General features: G+C 28.3%; 1 protein-coding gene across 4 annotated transcripts; it reads right to left on the bottom strand.

Moving 5' to 3' along the window:
* Nucleotides 1-21: 21 nt before the first annotated feature.
* On the bottom strand, nucleotides 22-17,639 carry LOC122498183 (neprilysin-1-like). Of its 4 annotated transcripts, none has more exons than XM_043605814.1 (14): nucleotides 13,568-14,192; nucleotides 12,378-12,716; nucleotides 9,590-9,788; nucleotides 7,725-7,763; nucleotides 6,807-7,052; nucleotides 3,806-4,014; nucleotides 3,181-3,360; nucleotides 2,367-2,578; nucleotides 1,975-2,191; nucleotides 1,592-1,774; nucleotides 1,288-1,450; nucleotides 898-1,214; nucleotides 485-753; nucleotides 22-338 (listed from the first exon to the last, which is right to left on the bottom strand). In XM_043605814.1, the coding sequence occupies exons 2-14, from the start codon at nucleotides 12,516-12,518 to the stop codon at nucleotides 335-337; spliced, it is 2,379 nt and encodes a 792-aa protein (XP_043461749.1). In that variant the 5' UTR covers nucleotides 12,519-12,716; nucleotides 13,568-14,192; the 3' UTR covers nucleotides 22-334. The 4 variants fall into 4 exon arrangements, with proteins under 4 accessions (XP_043461749.1, XP_043461750.1, XP_043461751.1 ...); XM_043605815.1 differs by having other exon boundaries at nucleotides 12,378-12,666; XM_043605816.1 differs by having other exon boundaries at nucleotides 12,378-12,666; nucleotides 13,620-14,192.
* Between the last annotated feature and the right edge of the window lie 6,836 nt (nucleotides 17,640-24,475).

Here is a 24,475-nt window from a genome sequence, read left to right as displayed (position 1 = left end):
AGAAGAAAAAACAGGAGAAATATTATTCTTTTACTGTCGACTTGAAGGACAAATATTTTGTTAGTAGAAATGCATTGAAATACATTGAAAAAACTAGACATTTTTTAAAATGCTAATTTTTAGCGAAAAGTATCTTAAAGATATTTTATAATACTTTGGTATTTTTTGAGATTTCGTCTCTCGTTTCATTATTTTATGTTATTACTTTAGTTTTTTACAAATCTTTTTTTTATACTGCATTTATTGACACATTTGATGTTATAAATTTATAGTTTTGACGTGAATTTATTATTTATTATTTATAAGTAGAATTCCAGGATTAAATTTTTCTTCATTACCTGTTAAAAAAAAGGTTTAATAAAAATATATACTTTAAAAGTTATTGTTTTTAAAATGTTTTATAATGACAAATACTTCATAACATTTGTTTAAATAACTTTATAATTTGCATGTAGGCAGGCTTAAGGAAGATTATTAGTATTACCAAACGCTGCATTTGTGTGTAGGATTCATTGGAGAACCCGAAGGACAATTGTAGGCCTTGGCAAAGTCCTCGCTGTTCGAGAGTGGACCCAATACACGAGCTCGACCTGGAGAATGGACACTGCTTCTGACTTTAGTTCGCGCATCTTCTGGTCTCATAGTGCCACACCAAATTTGTGCATAATTTAAGAAAAATAGTTGATCATGATTAAGATTTACTCCAGGTAATAAAGATTCCTCTCCATGACTAGATACCCATTTTTTATAGGCCTGTTAAAATTAATTCGGATTAAAAAGATTAATGACTTTCGTTTTATTCAAAGTTTTTCGTTTTACTCAAATTCAAAGAAAATAGGCTTCTTCGTTAAAAAAGAATGAAATCAATTGCAATCATTGTTGATTTGTTTGACCTACCCTAAAGGATTGTTTGAGACCTCCATTGTCTGCAATATTTTCACCCTGCGTCATTCTTCCATTAACATAAAGATCGACCTCCTGAAGTTTGTACCTTGAATATTGATCAACGATACATTGAGTTCTTTCTCGAAAAGCTTTAATCGTTGCATTATTCCACCATTGCATCATATTTCCATCCTTATCGAATTGACGACCCTTATCATCAAAGCCGTGAGTAATTTCATGTCCTATTACTACACCGATCCCTCCGTAATTTAATGATTTAGGAAAGTGCTGAGAGTAGAATAGTGGCTGCAAAATTCCTGCTGGAAATACTGTAGAAAAAAAAATAATATACAAGTCTTCTAAATCTTTAAAAAAAATAGTATTTTAAAAGAGAAATATTACCAATATCATTATTGTTTGGATTGTAAAAAGCGTTTACAACAGCTGGTTCCGTTGACCATTTTTCCTTATCAACTGGTTGACGTAATTTCATCAATACGTGATATGCTTCATATTTCAATACTGCTAATATATTTTCTAAATATTGATCAGCAGTGATGTTCAGCTGAAATATGGGACTATTTTATTCAGTGTCATAAATAATTACTCGCGTATTTAAATGTATCCTGCATTTTATTTGAATAAATAAATGCATATTTATTCAAATATTTAATTGAACAGTTTCATAGTAAGCATAATTTTTTACCGTTATATATTCCTCAGACAATTTCTTCGAATCTTTTAAAAATTCGGGATAACCTATTTTCTCATTTATAGAATCAGCCTTACTTTTTGCGACCGCTCGCGTTTCATCGTCCATCCATTGATTTTCTATTAGAAGCTCATTAAAAGCTTGACGAATTGTTTGTATCATTTGTAGAGCAGTTTCCTAAAAAGTTGATTCAAAGTCATCAAATATTATTTTTACATTTATTAAGTAGTTTTGCTTTATAGCTAGAGTTTTAGTCATCGTTAAAGTTGACGGTGTAATAAACTAGTGTTAAATATTGTGGAATTAGATTTAAGGCAGAAATAACTTGTGAACTTTTAATTGACTTGAGATTTTTTCTAAGTTTAATGCTAAGTCACCTTGCTTTCGTGGTTGAAATTTTCACGAATGAAAAGAGCTCCAACTGCCATGCCTAACTTCTTATTTGTCCAGTCAACGCATTGAGACCACCTTGCCCTCTCAGCAAGAACGCCAATAAGGATTTTACGAAATTCTATCCGTCTCTGTTGATACTCGTCAATCATATGAGGTGCTATCGACATCACTAATCGCCAAATGATATAATTATGCAATGTTCTGAAAAATAATTTCAATTTCTTATTAATGAAATAAATTTCAAGAACTGTAGTCAGAATTTATATTTATATACTTCTTCTATATCTAAACTATGAATTTATGAACAAAAACCAAAAATCGAAGCGATGCGGACAACTTTCTTATTTTGAATTGTCTATTAATTATCACATGTTACCTGCGGTCTGTTTTTGATATGATTTTTCCCATTTCAATAAAGTATGGCATAGCGTATGCTACAAGTGGCTCATCGTCAGTAACAGGTACAAATATGAACTCTTCAAAATATGTTCGCCATTTTATTTGAGGCACTTCCTTTTGAAGTTCTCGTAAAGTTAATTTCCGATACACAGACGAAGTATCATGACGATCAACTTCTGGAAGGGAAGCCTAAAATTTAACCAAATAAATCATGTATAAATATTTTAAAACACTAAAACTATTATCTAATTATTGGCTTAGCACCTGATGCGCTAGTAATAGCTGTTTCAATAGCAAATATTATTTAATTAAGGAGGTTCATTTGTGTACAGTGTTAACATGATCATTTTTATCAAATTACATGCACTAGTAGATAAAGTTTATATAATTTTCTAGTAGTGCCTCGTCGTTAGTATTTCTGCTTGCCAAATTGTTCAGACAGAATTTCCTCTGATGAGAAAGAGAATCAAAAAAGTGTTGGATTCATGTTGAGTTTATTGTATCAGAGAATTGTTTGTATAGTGTAAGGTATGTTTGTATAAAGCAGTGAATGTGTGAATGATAAAAAAGTAAGAAAGAGAAGTGAAGTGGGAATTGTGAAGTTAGGTTGCTTGAAGTGAGAGAGAGAGACAGTGGAAAATATTGAGTGATAAATTAGATTTCTGGAATAGGATTCTGACTCAAGTAGTGTGAACAATTCCATCAAGTGGTATGTACAACCTCTTTAACGAACATACCGATTTTTTAAATAGTTTTTGCAGAAATTTATATAAATTCGTAAAATAACATACATTTGCCAAATCCTTCTCAAGTGCAATCACTTTTTTGAATTCTTCGGACGCAGATTCCGAACTCCCTCCCAAAAGTATTGCTATGCTTGTCATGTAACGATGATAAGCTTCCAATTCTGCCTCACTATGTTCTTTTAAATAATAAACTCGACTTGGTAATGCCAGTTGCAATTGGTCCAACTAAAAGTAAAACTTAAATTTTTATTAAATAAAAATAAAAGCAGTATATGAAACAATATATATAAAGCATAATATAAAAGCTAGATATTAGGTAGAATTAGGGACCAAAGGAAGAAATTTATTTATTTTGGTGTTTAGACCACTTGCTTCAGTCTTGGATATTAGCAAGACACCTAAACAGTATAAACACTGATATAAATAAAAAGAACTGACTTCGGTTTCTACTTAGTTACAATACCTTTTATTCCAAATAAGGCACAAACTTGTCGTGTTTAAATATCTGAGAACAAGGACTAAAGGTATATTCAGTTTGTGCCTGTTGGATAAAAATGAAATTAGTAAATAACTGAAATAATATACTAACTTAAATTTCTAAATAAAAAAATTACAAAAAACTACCTATATTCCTTTAGTCATTGACTAAGGTCTTACTTTGAGGGCGCACCTGGAGGATGTTCATCGAGGAATTCTTGTCGTCGGGACCGACCCATTGCTCAAAGAAAACTCCTTCATTAAATTCTCCACGCAGTCGTCCTAAAAGAACTTCCACTGGATATGTAGGAGCTTTCCACGAAGCACCTTCAACAACAGGCCATCCACCAAGTGATTTTAATACTCTTCGTAAAGGTTCATCTCCGAATTTTCGAATCTCAGCTGAAATTTTTTTAAAAATGTGATTAACTTTAATAAAAAAGAGGTTTACAACAATTTTACTCTATTATTATACAACCTAAAAATATTTAACCCATTTACGGCAAATGTCCAAAATTTTTTACTGAAGCTCAAGGTAAGAATTTTTATCCAAAATTTTAACTTCAATAAGATTTTCTTGACGGGTTCTATTTCGGCAAGAGTAATAATTTGGAAACCGACCTTAGCACATCGTTTAAGAGAGTAACTTTTTAGAACCCAACCCTAACACATCGTCTACAAGTGAATATAAAAGTACATCATCTACAAGTGAATTTAAAAGTACATCACCTACAAGTGAATTTAAAAATACATTATCAACAAGTGAACTATATCTCCAAGTATAATTTTTAAATCAAGTTCGACAAAATTCATCAACATTCAAGATCAGAGATAGAGATTACATCGCCACTTCATACACCACTAGTAATTGTTATTATTCTAAAGTAAGATTCATAATTTTAATTATACTCATTGTATTTTGGCAATTCTTTTCTTTCTTGTTGATTTTCAAATAAATTATTCTCTTAAAAAACATTTAGTAGGCTCATTGACTTATCCTCAGCACAAATTAGATTCAATTTTGAAACTAATTTAAGACGACGAACGTTAGGTGTATTTTTGTTAACTTGAACTTCGATTCATTAAAAAATATTGGACATTTGGGCATTAATGGGTTAAATTCAAGTATGTATTATAAGATATCTAAAAGTATCTTGGTTAAATCATATCAGGTTCATTGTTACCTACATAGTACAATATCTTGCTGCAAGATAATAAAAAAGTTTATAATATATATTAGATTAAATTAACTTTTCTCGTTTATGAAGTAAACTAACCGTATAATCTAACTATACAGACTACATAGAAAATTAAAAATACCATCTTCACCTTTTTTTAAAATAAATTCAGAAGAAGCCTATATGTAAATGAGAAAAACATTTTATAGTTTAAAATATAACATTATCATGAGGTATTTTGAAACATCGAGGAGTATCTATAACTGTCAGCAAACTCTCCTATTACATTAGAAAATTAAAGGGTATATGAGTAGATGTGTGTACGTACAGATTATAAGTGTTGATGCACTGAAATTAATTTATGGTAGGCGAGTTCGTTCAACTGCGCCAAAATTCTCTTAATAATTTTGGTTAGTGTGAAATTGAGTTCTAGTTTTCTAGTTTCAAATTAATTACGTGATGGGCGTATGTATAAAACAACGTTATCGCTCTACGTATAACTATTTGAGAGTTCTTAATTTTTAAATTAATTTTTTACTTTTCCGAAGCATTATTTTGTGAACATTATTTCCCAACATGGAAAACTCTTTAATGGGACATTATTGAAGAAGAACAATATAAAAATGTCGTATCTAAAGTTATAGTGATATAGTTAATAAAAACATTATTTCCTGATCATAAAATTTTGTTAATAAAAAATTACCTATATTTTGATAGTCTCGTAACGTAAAGTGAACTAAATATATAAATTTTATCGAATCACAAGGACACAAGAAAGCTTTTATTTTTCATTAATTTATTGGTATTAAAATTTATACAAGCCGAAATTGGAGATAGACTAGAAATGGATATAGGAGAAAATTGAAAAATATAATTTTAAAATTGAGTGACATGCTATAGCGTAAAATATTATTTTTCAATTTCAGCATACCTCAGTGGTATTCCCTTGGTGAGAGGAAAATGGGAACGGAAGTAACTTGAGAGGCACTCTGAAAGCAGCATCTGTCATTCTCTTCATACATAACGAGAAATTCCATATGTATTGCTGAATAACATCGATGCTCATAGGAATAATGAAAATACGGATTTTCTATTAAATTATATCACTCTATGTTTAATATCTTTTGATATTTTTCTTAATTTCAGTTATTGGATTTTAATGGATATTGAAAGGTAAATTATATGACTTGCATTATAAAAACAGATCATATTCGGTAGATTTTTTGTGCTTAGGGACCTGTGGGAAAGCTTACAGATACCTTGGATTCTATTGTTGTGTGGGGGTTGGTATGAAACAAGAAAAAGAATCGAAAAGAGTAAATAAATAAGCAATTAAAACATTGCAACTAATATAGGTGGTGGACCTACTGTCAGCCCCGATCCACTAAAATCCGTAACCCTTCTTTTTGAGCCCTTTTGTCCACCCTCGGAACGCCCGTAAAACTTTTGCCTTAGGGAATAGCAATCTATCTCTTTCGCAAATACACGGAGGACTCCGCAAACTCCACCATCAGTGTGGTTCGTATTTACCTTATTTCCGTACTTTTCTTTACAAAGGAATAGAAGCAGTTCGGACTTTTCTTAGAGTCAGCGAACTTTTGAGTGCAGGGCTTCCTGGACTTCTCCAAACTTAGTAATTAATTAGTTACCTTAGTAATGTTGGTCGTGGATCTCGAGTATTACATTTCGATCCGCTGTCTGCACGACCTTACTGAGTTTCTCAACAATCTATGTTAGCTGGTTTGAGTCTAACTAACCTAACCTAACCTTTTGCCAAATATTTATTTGATTTTTTGCTTAAATAAAATTTGAAAATAGAATTAAAATCTAAAAATAAATATTTAAATTGTTTAAAGTCTTTAAATAATTATTGAAAAATAATTAAAAATAAAAAGAACGTTAGAGTGTATATAATTTGCAACAAGAACAAAATCACCTATACTTAAATATCTTTCTTTACGGTGTGCATGCAATTTTGGTTTTCTTATTTTCGTTGTTACTTTTGTTTGTACCCACGGATGTGAATGCAGGACTTGTAAAACATCTTTGCCTTGACAGTTGCATCGTTGTCATAGTTGTTAATTGGTTCTTCCAAAACTCTTTTCAAGATCACCTGAAGTTGATCTGCCATCACCTCAAAAGTACTAATAGAACTTTTATCTTCTGGTATAACATGAAGGCGATTCCATGTTCCACAAGCGTATTGAAAAAAATCGTCACAAGGCGATGCTGTTTGATTCATGGCTGATAATAAACTGGCAGCTAAAAAATGAAAAAAGAAAATTCTAATGTTAATTAACATACATTGTAAATCTTTCAAGTTAAGTGTTTACAAATAATTTTTATTTACAAATAATTCGTAACTTTTGAATGGAGAATGTTATTTTATATTAGTTTAATTATAAATTTCTATTACATTTATAATGACTATTTGATTTTTATTATTAAGTCTAGTTAGAGATTTCTTTAATAATTTATTTTAAGTAAAGGGAAAAAAATTTAGTAAAAAATTCTGTAGAGTCGATAAATGTATATAGTGTAAGCAAATAAGCTTCTAACTACAGCGCCCTAACCCAACAAGATATTTAATAGACTATGATGAGTTTCTTGCCGATTGTAATTAATATCATAAAAAGTAAATCCATTAAAGGAATATAACTACATAGTAGTTGAGAGCTTGTATAAGTTGATTACAATCTTATCATGGAAAGATAAACATATCAAAACACTATTCCTTTAATTATAAATGATTAATAATAAATTGGCGAATATATATTATGCTTTCGAAGTTATTCTGATAAAATTTTTATCTCCAGAAACTAGTTCCAAAAACACTGTACATAGGATACATAATGTAAATAAATAACTAAAATTAAGAAATATTAAATGGAATATAATGAACTTTATAAGTTTCTAAGTATAATGTATACAAACCTGTTCGAACACATTCCTCTGTTAGACAAAGGTTTGGATCTGAAACATTTTACGTATATTATTAAAAAAACAAAGTTTACATTATATTATTAAGAAAATTATTTATTTTCTTTAAGAGAAGTGGACAAAATTAAATGATGTAATTTTCCCCGCACTCTAAAACGATTAAAGGCATTATAAAAAGTTTTATTCCGTCGTTCCATTTTCAACATTATAGACGCATTAATAAAAAGTTGAGAAGTGTAATTATCAAGATGAGTTTCATTGTTATTTCTCTACAAAATTAAAGTAATTTTTAATGTTAAACACTTCTTTCTTTTATATGACAAAATGACAAGCATTTTATAGTTTAAAAAAAGAAAGAACTTATATATCAAAATAATTATTTTCTTTAATGATTTTCAAAAATCGTTCAAAATTGTAACATACCTTAGTAGACCTTAAAGATATGGTAGTATTATTGTGATTTTAGAGGAATTTTAAAGTGTTCTCTTCAAAATAATATTACAGGTAATGTAAACTTTGATCAATGCTGCGTGCTACTTAGGTACATTATGAGGGGGAACAGGATGACAACGACCAACCTTAGGTACATTATTTATAGGCATTTTTAAATATCTGAATAATTTTGTATTTTTTCAACCCTCAGTCACCCGCGTAATATTTATATACTCACAATCTGTATTCGCAATGCGGGTCACATGAATAATGTTCCCCAACGAACAAATAACCGAACTTTCATTTAAGAGAATGACATTTAACAATAAGTCGATATTAGTACAACTGCACCTTTATATGGCTTAAAACTCATTTTTTTGGGATTTATTGAAATGTTTTTGATAACCAATTTTAAAAAATTCACATTATGATCTTTTACATAAAAGGTTATGCGGTTTCCAAAAATTAATAAAAAAATTTCAAACTTGTATACCTTCTATATTTATGAATATTTTTCAAAAAAAAAATATTCACTTTTCTTAGTTGTCGATGCGATTTTCCCATTGAAGCTCAATATAAAAATCCAATCGACTTTGACATCCCCTTAAGAAAACAATCAATCATAGTTTCATCCAACTCCCATACAAAGAGAAAATAACCATGATCCCTTACCATGGAAATGCTTAATAATGAAAGTTTAGATTTATTGAGTAGAAGAAGTATTTACTTAAAAATTGTCTTACGTAGTCATTCATTAGAATGGTCAGTTTTATACTTAAAGTACCTTTTATAAAAGAAAATTGCTCTAAAAGATAATGAAAGTATGAGATTATAATTTTATGTATTTTAACAGAAGTAAAAGAAAAAGCTGGGTGTGGAGTATTTTCATACTATAAACGAGTGACGGATGGTTAATTAAATTTTTTTCTTGATAATTATATAAAGTTCTAAAGATTGGTTATATTAATTTTTATTTTTTTTATTAAATTTTATGTTGTTAGTTAACACTTCTTAAGTAAGTTAAAACTTTTGATTAGAGCTGTCGTAATTTTAAATTATTTTTAGAATTTCAATTTTTTATACTTTAATTTATAATATTTGCGTATCTGTATAAGAAAGTCCGTGTAAAAAAATTTAAACCCATACATGATGAGTAAACACACTCTGGACTGTAAAAAGTCCTGAAATCAATAAACCTATGGAAGTACCATGGATTTGTTGGTAGTATTTTATCCAGGAGAATGATACGATTTGTACGCAATTCTGATTGAACTACAATTAGATTTGAATTCGTTTAGTGGCTTAACTATAGGTCTTGTAGTTCAATGAAAAGGAAAATCATTTCCCAATGTTAGTTAGTATATTATTTATTTTATTTACCACGTATAATATAATATTAGAAAAGAAGTTAAATTTAATAATCTTACGTGCTTCTTGATTGCAGTCTCGTGTTAAAATGAGTAGTAAAATTGTTAATGAAGTGATTACTAGTAGAATAATTGCAACAACAACTAGTAACATTTGTCTACTAGTCGATCTTCTATGACGTCGTTGTATAGAAGCACCTCTACTAATGCTGGGATGATGTAAAATACTTGTTGTCGCACCTCGGGGACCATGTGTCACCTGTAAACATTCATAAAATACTAAAAATAATTTACAGAAATAACTTTCTGTTAAGAATATTATTAAATCCCTAATTCCTTGAGAAAATTTATATAAATGGTAAAAGACACATTATAACGAATTATGTCTATTTTACTGGACGTAAACATTTTATATAACAAATTACTTTCCTAAAGAGGAAGGCTGTGCTGTTGAAACTTTGTCAAAAGTAATGTGTTATTAACTTTATTATACCACCTGACTCGGAAAGATTGACATATAATTTCTCATCCAATATTCATTTAACGGGTGATAAATTTATCAAATTTATATTAGCGTTTTAATTAGGAACACAATAATTAATTCTAATTAATATCAACGACCGTACAAGATTGTTGCTCACAGATTATCCAGAAGCATCGAATATTCCAAGATACCATACGGATATACTAGTCATATTCGGAAATTAGGATATCCTGTAATGTCTCTAGATGAGGATTTCTAGTTGCAACATTGATAAGATATCAGTATTAATTGAGGGTCCCAATCAAAGAACACCGGTTATAATTTTTTTAAGCTCAAAATCATTGCCCTGTAAGTCACAAATTAAACTGTTTTTAATCCCAATTTTTTGAGAAACATTTTGGTAATCTTTATACAAATACGAAATGTTTTCAAGCAATTGAAATTTTAAATTCTTTTTTTTATTTAGAGGTCGAGAATTTTGAGTCTCAAAAACTTATAACCGGTTCTTTGATTGGGACCCTCAATTAATTAGAAAATTAAAGTTAGTATTATTTTTGAAATTTGTAGAAAATTAAGCTCGAAATCTTATTTGAAACCTAGACAGTATACAACATAGCTGGCTCATACGTATAGAAGTACAACTGGGGTACAAAAATAACAAAAATTTGTGAAAAATGCCTCTTCTTCCTCAAATGACTGTCACGTACATGTTTGAGTTGTGAATTAGTACCATTTCAAGAATACATCTTAATTACTCCAACACTTCGCCCATCCTGAACCTAATCACTCTGTTATCCATTTCTCCCATCTTCTCCATTTTCTTAAGTAGTTCATCTCTTCTCTGCGCCTCACTATATTTATATACTATTCCACCCATTTATATTTCTTGTTACATCCTCCATATATTTCCATATCAAAATTCTTTTAAATTTTCCAAGAAATATTACACTACAAATAAATAGGAAATATCAATTATTTTAACAGGATAAGAATTTATATATATATTTAATCTAAACGATTTCGTTCAAATCACAAAACCTAAAAGTATGGTAAATATTATAACAAAATTAATTTTATCCTGCTAAACTTTGATATTCTCCAAATAAAAGTAGGAAACATTTGAGAAGATTAAAAAAAGAGACCAATTATTCAACATACATCATATCAACATACATAATCATTCAGTACTCAAACTTTAGTATTCAAGATTCAATAATCATTACTTAGTTTCTCTAACCAAAGTATCCAGAATTCAGTATTCAATTTCAACTTAACCAACCAAACATCGAATATTATTCCACGTTCTTGAAGTAATACAAAAAGTTGCATCTATTGAATGAAAAGTGAGTTAAAATTTATTAAAGATTTATTGAATACATCGTTTTATCATCAAACCAAACCTTTGCACTACTAAGGCAATTGTTATATTCAAAATCTCTTTCTTACTATTTCCCAGTTTCGAAGAATAATTATTTCTTTAATTTTCATCAATCTGTAACCTATGAATCCAAAGGTGGTTAATGCTTCATATTGCTGTTGCTAACACATCTTTATTCCCATTTGAATTTAATAATCGCACTCTACCCGGATTCCATTTACTGATTTTTATGAACAGTTTAAAAAAGGAGCAAGAAAATGTACAATTGACAATATAGCTTTGAGTGATGGTAAAAAATACTTTACGAATTATTTTAGTAATAAGTTGCAACCTTGGTACTCAAAGAAAAATTTAGCTCGAAAATCCATTGTGACTGTCAACCGTTGTAAGACTGATCACTGTTATGAATAAGTTTTTTGTTAAGTGTGGTTTGTTTCTTTGATTGTGTTCTTATGTATATGATACTATTTTAAACTTAACAACTTTTCAATGGTACACGAAACTTATCTTTTCACATGCAATCGTTTTGTTGAATGTGCAATATACATTTAGTTCATCTAATACTCTCTAATGTTTTTAACTATGTAACTTAATCACAATTTTTGAATTGTTGATATGAATGTAGAAATCAGTAAGAAGATCAATAATGTTTCTAAAGTTTCTAACTAACTTGATCACAATTTTTGTATTGTTGATATGAATGGGGAAATCAGTAAGAAGATCAATAATGTTTCTAAAGTTTCTAACTAACTTGATTACAAGTTTTGCATTGATATTACGAATGGAGAAATTTATAACAAGATCAATAGTTGTTCTTACAAGATATTGTGCGGTGTAAATAAAAAAAATATAAAAATTGTACTTCTCCAAAGAATCAGTAGGAAATCTAATAACTTTTATAATACCTATATACTTTTCCTTAGGCAAAGGTAATTTTAAGAAAATAGTATATTCTTTACTAGAGAGTTTAACAACAGAAAAATTACCTGTAGCGATGCTTCTGTAGCTAAACCATCTCGAGTTCCACTCGTCAAAAGTTCTTCTTGCACTGTCATTACTGCTGAACTAATATAACATTGGCTTTTACTTCTACTTTTTCTTATACATCCATTACTAGTACCCGACATTATTCTTAATTTTACAATAGTGTCTCTTCATTATTCTTATTCACTTGAGATCATTTCTCATTCAGACATAAATCTTGTTAACGGTTTGTTAATAAAAAATATGATTGTATAAAAGTTTTTTCCATTCCTCAGTATTTATTTTCTCAAACTTTAACAACAAAAGGGAAAAATGTATTTCAGCTGCCGAGGGTGAAAATACTACTGACTGATCATCTAAAATTTTTTCTAGTACACGTGCTTGACGACTGTACGATTACACACACGAAAACTTTCACGACACAAGGGGAAGTTTACTTTGTATCATAAAGGGGATCTACTAGAAGATATATATCTTTTGTTAACTCCATAGAATACACATTTTTCTACTTTTAAAAAACTTTTGTTAATTTCTATTATTTATTTCGTTTATGAAATTCTTATTCGTTTGTTATGTATATGTTTCTGTTTATAGACAACAGGTAGGTATGTAGTATTTACTGTTATTGAATTTATTATTTTACTGCATTAAAGATTTAAAATTACTCAGTCTAATACAATTTAAATGAATTTCCTCTTCATTACTGTTTACCTAAATGTTTTTTTTCATCAAAGACTATATTACTTCATAAAATACTTTTTCTTTTTACTAATGAATTTATTAATTTAATTTTTATTATTCAAGCTTCTTATTAATTATATGTAAAAATTCAATTCTATGGATTAATGGACTAGAATTTATTTACTGATTAGAAAATTACGATACTATCATTCTTAATGTTATATTCCTAATTTTAAGGATGGATGCAACATTTTCTAATTCTTTTTTATACCTATCAAGTAAAGTTCTTTGTTATAGAAATTTGTTAAAATTAATAATTAATTTTCACAATACTTTCATATTTTAATAAACTATTAAATTTTTTTAATAATATTACAGGTTGGATGTGAATGATTCGTAAGATTAACTTATATGATTCATTTATATTTTAATTGAAGCTGGAAAACGAATTTCTTGATCATTGAGCGATCGTTTTATTTAACACTCCATGATCAAGAAACGGTTTAATTACTTTAAGGAAGATTTCAGTTTCAAATCAACCCTTCTGTGAAGCTGATAGTTACAGTTCATTGACCGAGAACTTCTATAAACTGCACACCCTTTTACACCGATAACATACGAACATGGTCCACTGCTCAGGGGACTAACACAACACCCTCTTATGATCAGATAAAAACAAAGAAACTTAGAAATTTTTGTTTTCGTCCTAAAATCCACTTTTATCTAAATTTTCCTCTTTTGTATTATAATTTTTAAAATGTTATCTTTTTCATTAGTTATGGGCATTTTGTGAATGATGGTTTGTTATTGTTTTGGACCAAACATGCCGTTTGGTGAATTGCGAGTTTGTTGACGTGATAAGGAAAAAAAAGGATTGCCGGTATCAGCAGCGGTTGGTGACGGACTGAGGTGGAGATCACAGGACGCCGCAAAACAGCAGCACACGTTGCCGAGAGTTTTATATCGTGTCACCTCTACCTCCGCATCAATCCACTACCACCAACAGCATCCTCATCACGATATCAACGTCAGGGAGTATACGACTCTTTTAGCTCTCTCCCCATGAATTATACCCATTTCTGGTACCTGCAGGTCGATACCACGCATGCGCTTACGGGGGATAAAATTCCTGTTAGGTAAATTTGGAACATTTCCCTCTTCTATTTCATCGGGGATAGAAGAACCCGTATATATGCTTTCAATTTTTATGTTTATTGACTAGGAAAATGTGTTAATTAAAATCATGTTATATAAAGTGTATATTTCATAAAATTCTTTATCCAATTAAAATAGATTTATATATTAAAAAAAAATTTCTCTCTCCTTAAATTAAAATTATTGCCATTCCTAATCGTATAAAATGCCCAGTAAACGAAAACTAATTGAAATGAATTAAAAAGAATTCACAAAGAGCTTTCGTGAATCCCGCTTTGTGACAAATACGAATTGGAGCCTACCAAAAATGTTAATTCATTTCAATTCATTTGAATTAGTTTTTTTTTACTGGGTGTAGTCCTGGTTGAAGTTATCCTGCAAAAAATAAAATAAATTATTTTTATGCAATAGTTCTTATATATGAGTAAAAAATTCCTAAAGTGGAACTCCCTATTTTTAAAAAGTTGCAAAACGTAAAAATTAGTCTTTGTATTTTCAAGTACTAGTATCTGGTAATATGTTCAGTGGATATTTTGAAATTTTTTTAATTATTTATAACATATTTTGCAATTTAAAGATTTTTGAGCTTCTTTATTAAAATTATTTTAATGAGTTTTTGCATAAATTAAAAAATCTTTATGGCTATATCATTGGGTAAATATGTACTTTCAAACTTTCAAGTAATGTAATGAAGATTAAAAAAATCAATATTTGATCAAAATTGACCTTTAAAGGTTGGTTCAAAAACGGTCAAAACATATTCGGACGTAAAATTTTCCACTCTTTCTGATTAGTATACACACTGTAAAAAATTTGGGGATTTTTCCCTGAGGTTCCTTGTGGAATATTCCACAAATTCACGGGGAAAAGTATTTTCACTACGATTTTGGGGAATTTTCCACAAATTAGTGAAATTTTGAACAAACTTGGGGAAAAGTGATAAAATATTAGGGAATTTTCTACAAAGCGAAGGGGAAAAAATTTTTCACTACAATTTTGTGCAATTTTCCACATAATAGTGAAAATTTCAACAATATTATAGGGAAATTTGTATATAATTTTAGGGAATTTTCCACATATTAGTAAGAAAATGTCATTTTATGAAAGCTTTGTGGAATTTTCCCAAATTTAATAAAAATTTCCACAAAGTTGAAAAAACTTTTTTAAATTTTATAAAATGGGTTAATTTTTACTAAATTGCATGTACAAAATTATTAACATTTTTACAAAATGTATGATTTAGGGGCTAAAAAATTAATATTTATATTACAGTGAAATGTTTTTTTATAATACTTCATTAAATTAATGTTTTAAACAAATGAGCTTTGTCTAATTTATAATTTAAATAACAATTTTTACTAGAAAAAGCATTTAGAAGAAATGAAATTAATTAAACTTTACAATTATTATAATTTTAATAATTTAATAATTATATAATAAAAAATACTTTCACTATGAACTACATAAATTTTTTGTTCTACTTATAGTAAAAATTTTATCTTAAAAATACAATTAATACTTTGGTAAAAAATTTTTTAATAAAGCATGTTTAACAAACAATTATAAACTATTTTTCACTTAAAAAAGCATTGCCATAAATAGTTAGGTTTATTAAAAGATATATACTATGGGGGGCCTTAAAATTTTTTTGCTCTTTGTCAAAAGTATAAAATGTTTTGAAGCATTTTCTCATTTTGAAAGATTTGGCACATCTGGTTTGTCTTTGGATGACCAACAATACCTAAGGGTTTCTCGTTGCAAGGGGACGTATTTTATGAGTTTCTCGCAGGACCCGTTTTTTTCTTATAAATTTATTTAGCTAGAATGTTTGAGAAATTCTCAAGAAGTCTTCTTCGAAAAGTCTTTCAAGATGATTTTACATGTTAGTTGCTTTTCAGCCTTCGTAAGAGTAAAACCTTGAGTGAAAAAAATATTCAAAGTTATTAAATATATAGTGATGGTTATATGTATAATAGTGAAGTGGACAATTCGACAATATTTAATAATATTCTAGAACGATATTTAAGGATGATTTAAAAATTATTAAAAAGGTAAATAATATTTAAAGATATATTATAATTATATTGTAAGTGTAACATATTGTATTGTAAAGTTTTTTAAAACTATTTTTGGTTTTATCAAAAAATTTAGTTAGTTATTCATATTTTGCCATATAATGTTAATTTAACAATTGACTTATAGAATTCAATTAATTTTTAATATTTTAAAAATAAAGTAGTTTAGGTATTTTTTATATTTTAATCAAAATAAAAATTTTTTAATTTATTTTAAAAATATATAAATAAAAATATGAAATATAATATTTAATTAGAAAAGTCATAACCCTATTACTACTATATATTCATAGTTTTTGGTAAATATATTATTGTTCAATCTAATTTTTATGTATTTTTTTGTCAATTGTAAAAGGTAAATAATAATTTATTTTTACAGTATGTTGTTGGACAATCAACCCCCTAAAGGCAATATAAACGGAGAACTTTCGCATTACACAAAGACTATTTGCGATCCGAAAGCAAAAAATTAATTATTAATGTTGTAAAGTTCAGATGTAGTACTTTTAATTGAAGTACTTATCGTTCACTGACAGTACCTAATATAATAAACAGTATTTAAAAAATTTGTTCAAGATTTATTCAACCTTACAAACCAATCTTCCCAAATATGAAAGGATAAAATTTACTGAAAAATTCTGTACTATTTTACAGTAAAAATATCCCAACGTTCGAAGAGAAAAATTCCATAATAAGTAATTTAAAAGAGAAATTTTCTAAGAATTTACAAGAAAAATTTTCCAAGGTTGCAAAGGGAAGATTCCCCAAGATTTCAAAGGGAACAGTTCCCAAGGATGCAAAGGGAAAATTCCACAAGATTTTAAAGGGAAATTTCCTCGAGTTTCTTGGGGAAAATTCCCCAAGATTTCAAAGGGAAAATTCCTAAAGTTTTTTGGGGAAAATTCCCCAAGATTATAAAGGGAAAATTCCCCAAGGTTTTAAAGGGAAAATTCCACAAGATTTTAAAGGGAAAATTCCTCTAGTTTTCTTGGGGAAAATTCCCCAAGTTTTCTTGGTGGAAATTTACCTTTTTTGGTTAAAATTGCGTCACCAAGATTTTGGGGAATTTTCCCCAAAAATTTTTTACAGTGCATTCATTGTCGTATTCTGGAGTTATCTTATTATTATAAGAAAAGTATTCAAAATAAAAATTAAAGAAATATTTTACTGAAGCAATGTAGGGATTAAGAAAGAAGAATGCGCAATATTAAATATGGGAATGTTGAAAGAAATATAGCATACCTTTCCAAAGTGACTGATCACTGTGTCTATGTCGAATTTCATAGCAAAACTGTCTCATTATCTTATAAAATCTTGATAAAAGAATAGGTGATCTGGCATGTGAGTTCACATATTCTGAAATTTCATCATGAAGTTATGTTTAACATTATAAGGATAATACGAAACAATGATGTTTTATTGGGAAAAACTCACCGAAAACAAATTTTACAACATTTTTAGGTACACCTTGACAACCTATCTCTCCTAGTATTATCATACGTCGTAATTTATCATCACCTAAGATCATTTTCATCAATTCTTTTATCATTTTTCTTGTATGATTTCTACATTCATTTGTGATGAGAATTAATCTTTCGATATCTATTGTTCCATTTCTGCAGTAGTCTAATCTATAAATCAGGGACAGATTATTAATAAATATCTTTATTTAGAAACGAGTAGATATGCAAATTAGGTAAAGTGAAGCACTCCTATGAATTTTGTTTTGGAAAGAGAAAGAAATCATGGTTAAATTTGAAGAGAGATAGTTTTATGTCAGTTTTACTGGAACACGAAGTAAAGAACAGTAAGATTTTCAGACAAAGATATTCTTATGGCAGTTTTAATGGTGTAGAAACAGATAAACAATTTTAAACGAAGATTAGTGAAAAATGAATAGACTGGTATCAGCGCGTACATCCTAAAGCACAAATCGAGTTTTTCGATCCGGGATCTCAGTTATTGAGTTGTTTTTAGTTTCTGGTATTAATTAATAAAATTCAATTTTTCATATTACTACATATCATTTATATTTGGCAAATTAATATTAAAAAATCAAAAAATTGATTGACAAATTTACAAGTTTACATGCTGAAAATATCAAATTCCTAAAGTCATAAAAAACGTTCTCAAATATTTATCCTAGCCCATACTCGTAATGAGATAAAAGTTGGGGAAAGAGTCAAGCTTCATTGTGGTACCAACCGGATCTTGATATCTTGCACACAAAAAAACTTATGGCCATTTGAATTCAGAACAAGTTTACATGTAGAAAATATGAAATTCCTAAAATCGTAAAAAACGGTCTCAAATATTAATCCTAGCCTATACACGTAATGAGATGAAAGTTAGGCAAAGTCTCAAGATTCATTTTGGTACCAACCAGATCTTGATATCTTGCATACCAGAAAAGTTTGAACCATTTGAACTAAAACAAGTGTAAATGTTGAAAAATGTCAAATTCCAAAAATCATAAAAAACGTTCTCAAATATTAATCCTAGCCTATACTCGTAATGAGATGAAAGTTAGGCAAAGTCTCAAGCTTCATTTTGGTACCAACCAGATCTTGATATCTTGCATACCAGAAAAGTTTGAACCATTTGAACTAAAACAAGTGTAAATGTTGAAAAATGTCAAATTCCAAAAATCATAAAAAACGTTCTCAAATATTAATCCTAGCCTATACTCGTAATGAGATGAAAGTTAGGCAAAGTCTCAAGCTTCATTTTGGTACCAACCAGATCTTGATATCTTGCATTCCAGAAAAGTTTGAACCATTTGAATTCAAAGCAAGTTAACTGTTGAAAATATCAAATTCCTAAAGTTATAAAAAACGTTCTCAAATATTAATCCTAGCCTATACTCGTAATGAGATGAAAGTTAGGCAAAGTCTCAAGCTTCATTTTGGTACCAACCAGATCTTGATATCTTGCATTCCAGAAAAGTTTGAACCATTTGAATTCAAAGCAAGTTAACTGTTGAAAATATCAAATTCCTAAAGTCATAAAAAACGTTCTCAAATATTAATCCTAGCCTATACTCGTAATGAGATGAAAGTTAGGCAAAGTCTCAAGCTTTATTTTGGCACCAACCAGATCTTGATATCTTGCATTCCAGAAAAGTTTGAACCATTTGAACTAAAACAAGTGTAAATGTTGAAAAATGTCAAATTCCAAAAATCATAAAAAACGTTCTCAAATATTCTTCCTAGCCTATACTCGTAATGAGATGAAAGTTAGGCAAAGTCTCAAGCTTTATTTAGGTACCAACCGGAACTTGATATCTTGCATACTTAGAAAGTTATGGCCATTTGAATTCAAAGCAAGTTAACTGTTGAAAATATCAAATTCCTAAAATCATAAAAAACGTTCTTAAATATTTATCTTAGCCTATACTCGTAATGAGATAAAAGTTGGGGAAAGAGTCAAGCTTCATTTTGGTACCAACCGGAACTAAATATCTTGCATACTTAGACAGTTATGGCCATTTGAATTCAGAACAAGTTTACATGTTGAAAATATGAAATTCCTAAAATCGTAAAAAACGGTCTCAAATATTCTTCCCAGCATATAGTCGTAATGAGACAAGAGTTAGGTAAAGAGTCAAGCTTCATTTTGGTATTAACCAAATGAAAAAAACAAACCAAATGAAAAATTGAAAATATCAAATTACTAAAGTCATAAAAAACATTCTCAAATATTTATCCTAGCCTATACTCGTAATAAGATAAAAGTTGGGGAAAGAGTCAAGCTTCATTTTAGTACCAACTGGAAGTTGATATCTTGCATACCATAAAACTTGTGGCCATTTGAATTCAAAGAAAGTTTATAGGTTTAAAGGACTATCAAGATTTACACAAGAGCAAAATTTCAATGAGCACCTGAAAATAGGCAACCAGACATACACAAAAGTAAAGTGTTGATGAACACCTGGAAATAGGCAACCAAACATACACAAAAGTAAAATGTTAATGAGCGCCTGAAAATAGGCAACCAAACATACACAAAAGTAAAATGTTAATGATCACCTGAAAATAGACAACCCAAATTAATATCTATTCTTTAAATTACATTAACATCTTCACGTGCTTTTTCTAAATTATTTTTTATTTTATTTTTAATTTTTTTTTCTTTTTTTTATTTTCTATGTTTCAAAATAAAAAAAACAAAAAATTGTTCCACTTTTAATAAAAAGTACATTTTAATTTCGTTTGAAAAAAATTTTTTAATTCCAAATTAATTTCAAAAATATAATTTCTATAAAAAAAAAATTTTTTTTAGATTTGGAATTGGAGCTAGATTATGTGTTGGTAAGTTTATATTTGTTTAAATAAATTAATAATTAATTCATATTAATCAAATTTAATCATTTGTGGACGTCCACATGAAAAGGGCCCATATTGTCGGTTCTAGTTTTCGAGATAATCGCAATTTAGTAATTTTGGAGAAAAATCTTAATTTTTTTTTTACTTTTTATTATCAATCTACATGTTTTGACAAGTCGAATCATGCGGTTTTCATTAATTTATCGATAATTTAACTGTTTGATTTCATTGGTTCTTTAGAAAAATGAAAAGGGCCCATTTTGTCGGTCATTTGAAAAAGTAATCCGTATTTTAAAAATTGAGGTGTGGAAAAATTTAAAACCTCTTGATTTTTCATCTTTACGGTGTTCTGGACTGTAAAAAATTCTTATTTCAATAACTTCCTAGAAGAACGAGAAATATTGATGTTAGAGTCTTTTTTCGTAATTATCGAAATGAAAATTTGGATATTTCGTCATTTTTTTCATAATAGAGACTGTCATAAATTTTTAAATAAGTTTAATATCTATTCTTTTTCTTCAAATGACACAATAAAATTGTACCTAATCATTAATCTTGTAAAAAAATGGTTTTTTAATAGAAAAACTGTCCTTTTTAGAAAAGGGCCCATATTGTCGGTTTTTCGTACTTAAAAAACGAAATTTTTCTAAATTAAGAGGGGGGATGGTTTTAAAAATTTTAAACTTATTGGTTTTTGATCTTTTAGGTACCCTGGACTGTAAACAATTCTTATCTGAATAACTTCCCAGAAGAACCAGAGATATTGATGTTAGAATTTTGTTTTTCGTAATTGTCAAAATGAAAATTTGGATATTGCGTCAATTTTTTTATAATAGAGACTGGCAAAAAATTTTAAATAAGTTTAATTTCGATTATTTTTTTTCAAATGACACAATAAAATTCCACCCAATCATTAATCTTGTAAAAAAATTGTTTTTTAATAGAAAAACTGTCCTTTTTAGAAAAGGGCCCATATTGTCGGTTTTTAAATTAATTAATTAATTAAGGGGAGGGGGTGGTTTAAAAAATTTAAAACCTGTTGGTTTTTTATCTCCAAGGTGCCCTGAACTGGAAACAATTCTTATCTGAATAACTTCTAAGAAGAACCAGAGATACAACAATTAGTTGGTATCGCAATCTTTAATTCCGTTTTTCTCGAAATGAGGTTTTTGGCGTTCTAAACTTTGAAATTCCGTAACTCAGCGAATTTTTAACCAAAAGAGTTCTAAGACCACTCAAAATTTTCCAAATTTTGCCAGGAATACGCCCATATAGATAACTCCAATAGTGCCAAAATGGGCCCTTTTCATGTGGACGTCCACATTTATTTACATTTCATTAGTTTATTTCTTTTTTTAAAATTGTTTAATTATTTAATAAAATTTATATTTTCCAACGCGGAAAGAAGAAATTACTCAATCATACTCAGCCTGAGTGATAGTTGCTAAACAATATATGGTGATATTATCGTTTAACAAAACAAAATAAGTTCGCTTTACTGAATGGTCGTTTAGTTACCTAGACTAACAACGTGGTGATAAGTATCGTCTACGATATGAACTATCATATTTACGATTCTGTTTACAATTTGTCAAAATAAAAATTGACCTCTTTTATAATTTTATTTTATCATATTTTTGTCAAATGTGACATTAATTTTTTTCCAAGAATTTATTAAATGGCTATCAAGATAAAAATCAAAAAAACACTGGCGGTGATATAATGTTAAAATACATGTTTATTTAATTTATATAACACGAGGAAAAAATTATTACACATGTAAAAACTTTTTCTCGTGTATTACACATGGCCAAATCTCCACGTGATTATTTTTATTAGGGAATATTTCTCTCTAAGCGAACTCCGATACTTGCAGTCATCCTAACGATTGTAATGATGATATGGGTATTAAATCAATGTGTTTTCCTGGTTTTTGACAAAATGAATACTTTTAATCCAACGGTTGCCGTCATTCTAACAATACTAAGAGTGGTCTAGGTATTAAATTCACATTTTTTTTAAAAAATTTCAAAAATAAACCATTCTTTACAATTTTTGGTTTTTAAATTAATACGAATAATTTCGATAATTTCTAATCGAAATATGTTCAAAAATAGGTTAAGGGCAAAAAACGTTTTTTTTCAAAATTAGAAATAAAAAAAAATATAGTTAGGGGAATGTAGTCAAGGTTGGTCTACTGTCTAGGTAGGCCACTCGCGTTTTTTTGTCAAGTTGACTAGCGCCACCTACGCGCATATTTGTCGAAGCTTGTCTTAGTGAAACCTAACTTTTTGTTCAATTACATTTTCGGAAAATCAAAAATTGTGTTTTCTGTGACGTCGGTACAAAAAAAGCTCAAAAAAAGTTTTGTGCATAATGTGAAAAACCATTAATAAAAGATAAAAAACAAATTGAATCGTCAAGGCAAGTATGCAGAAAATTTGTGGGACTCATGGTTGAAAGGAAAACAAAGTAAAAAATCGAATCCCGAAACGTATTTCTTTATGGTTACAACAATTCGGTAATGTTACTTACTGTCAAGGTCGGCCACTTTGTGTTTAAAATGCGCAAAGATGAGGACGAGCTACTTCATTTGCAAAAACTGCAATTCTGTATAACTCATAATATAATTGATCATCTTATTAATATTTTTATTTAATTTTATTAATATTTTAGTGCAAAATTTTTTTTTATTTATATTTATTTTTTTATATTGTTTATTTTTATTATTTTGTTATTTCATTAAGTTACAAACTGTAAACAATAAAGAATCAATTTTCCGTAACTCCAAACATGTTATTTTATTTTTTAACGATTAATGCCCTTTGAATTTTAAACATGGCCGACCTTGACTGTAATGGCCAACCTGGACTACAAATTTTTTTTTTTTAAATCTTCATAACTTTTTCATTTTTAAACCTGTCAATTTACTTTGTACAGAAAAAATGTTCCTATTAAACAGGACTTTCCAACCATATACTTCAATTGTCCAAATTCATTTTTAAAAAAAAGTTATAAACAAAAGTCAAAAAGGTGGCCGACCTAGACTATGTTCCCCTACTATAATGAATGACAATTTTTAAAAATGGCATTTTTGAATTTCTGATGTCAAATAAATATAATTATTAAATAATATATAATAATAAATATACATTATTTAAATAAACAAACTTAAATTCTTTATATTCTTTTGAAAAAATGAAATTATGTACCTTAATTTTCTTGGGTATATTATACTTACCCTATCTTAAATTCTCGTGAATTGAATGAAGAACAATAGTTATGTACAACGTTTTTAAAGAAAAATTTTTTTAGGAATTCAATTATATTTATGAGTATAAAACCCATCTCAAAATTTCAATTATTTTTAATACAATATTCTAATCGAATTTCTTAAAAAGCTGCCAATTCGGTATTTTCAAGAATTAGTGTGGAAGCAACCAATTATTCGGATGACATTCATTTTTTTTTACTCAAACGAAAACAAATTTATCAGTAATCTGAGAAACCTGATTTTCTCACATGATTAAATTTCTATTATTTCAGCCAGTATGTATTGCGATCCATTTCTTTTGGTAATTTCCTTTAGAATTTAAGATTTTTTATTTTATAAGGATATTTTTGTCCCTTCAAACTTAAATAAATAAATAAATTCTGTGAAATTATTTTTTTTAATAGTTTAATTGAATTTTTTGGTATTTTAACTTTTTATTTATATTTAATTGAAGAATTTCTGAATAATCGAAATTTCGTAAAATTGAATTGTGAAGAAATGGGTTTGAAAATTCTCAAAGTATTTTTTAAAAAATTATTAAAAATATAAGGTGTTATTATTATTAAAATTTCATTTTTTCATAGCTTTAA

Source organism: Leptopilina heterotoma, unplaced genomic scaffold, assembly GCF_015476425.1.
Source record: "Leptopilina heterotoma isolate Lh14 unplaced genomic scaffold, ASM1547642v1 Lhet_142, whole genome shotgun sequence".
Classification (NCBI taxonomy): Eukaryota; Metazoa; Arthropoda; class Insecta; order Hymenoptera; family Figitidae; genus Leptopilina; species Leptopilina heterotoma.
This window is presented reverse-complemented; position numbering and strand designations above follow the sequence as displayed.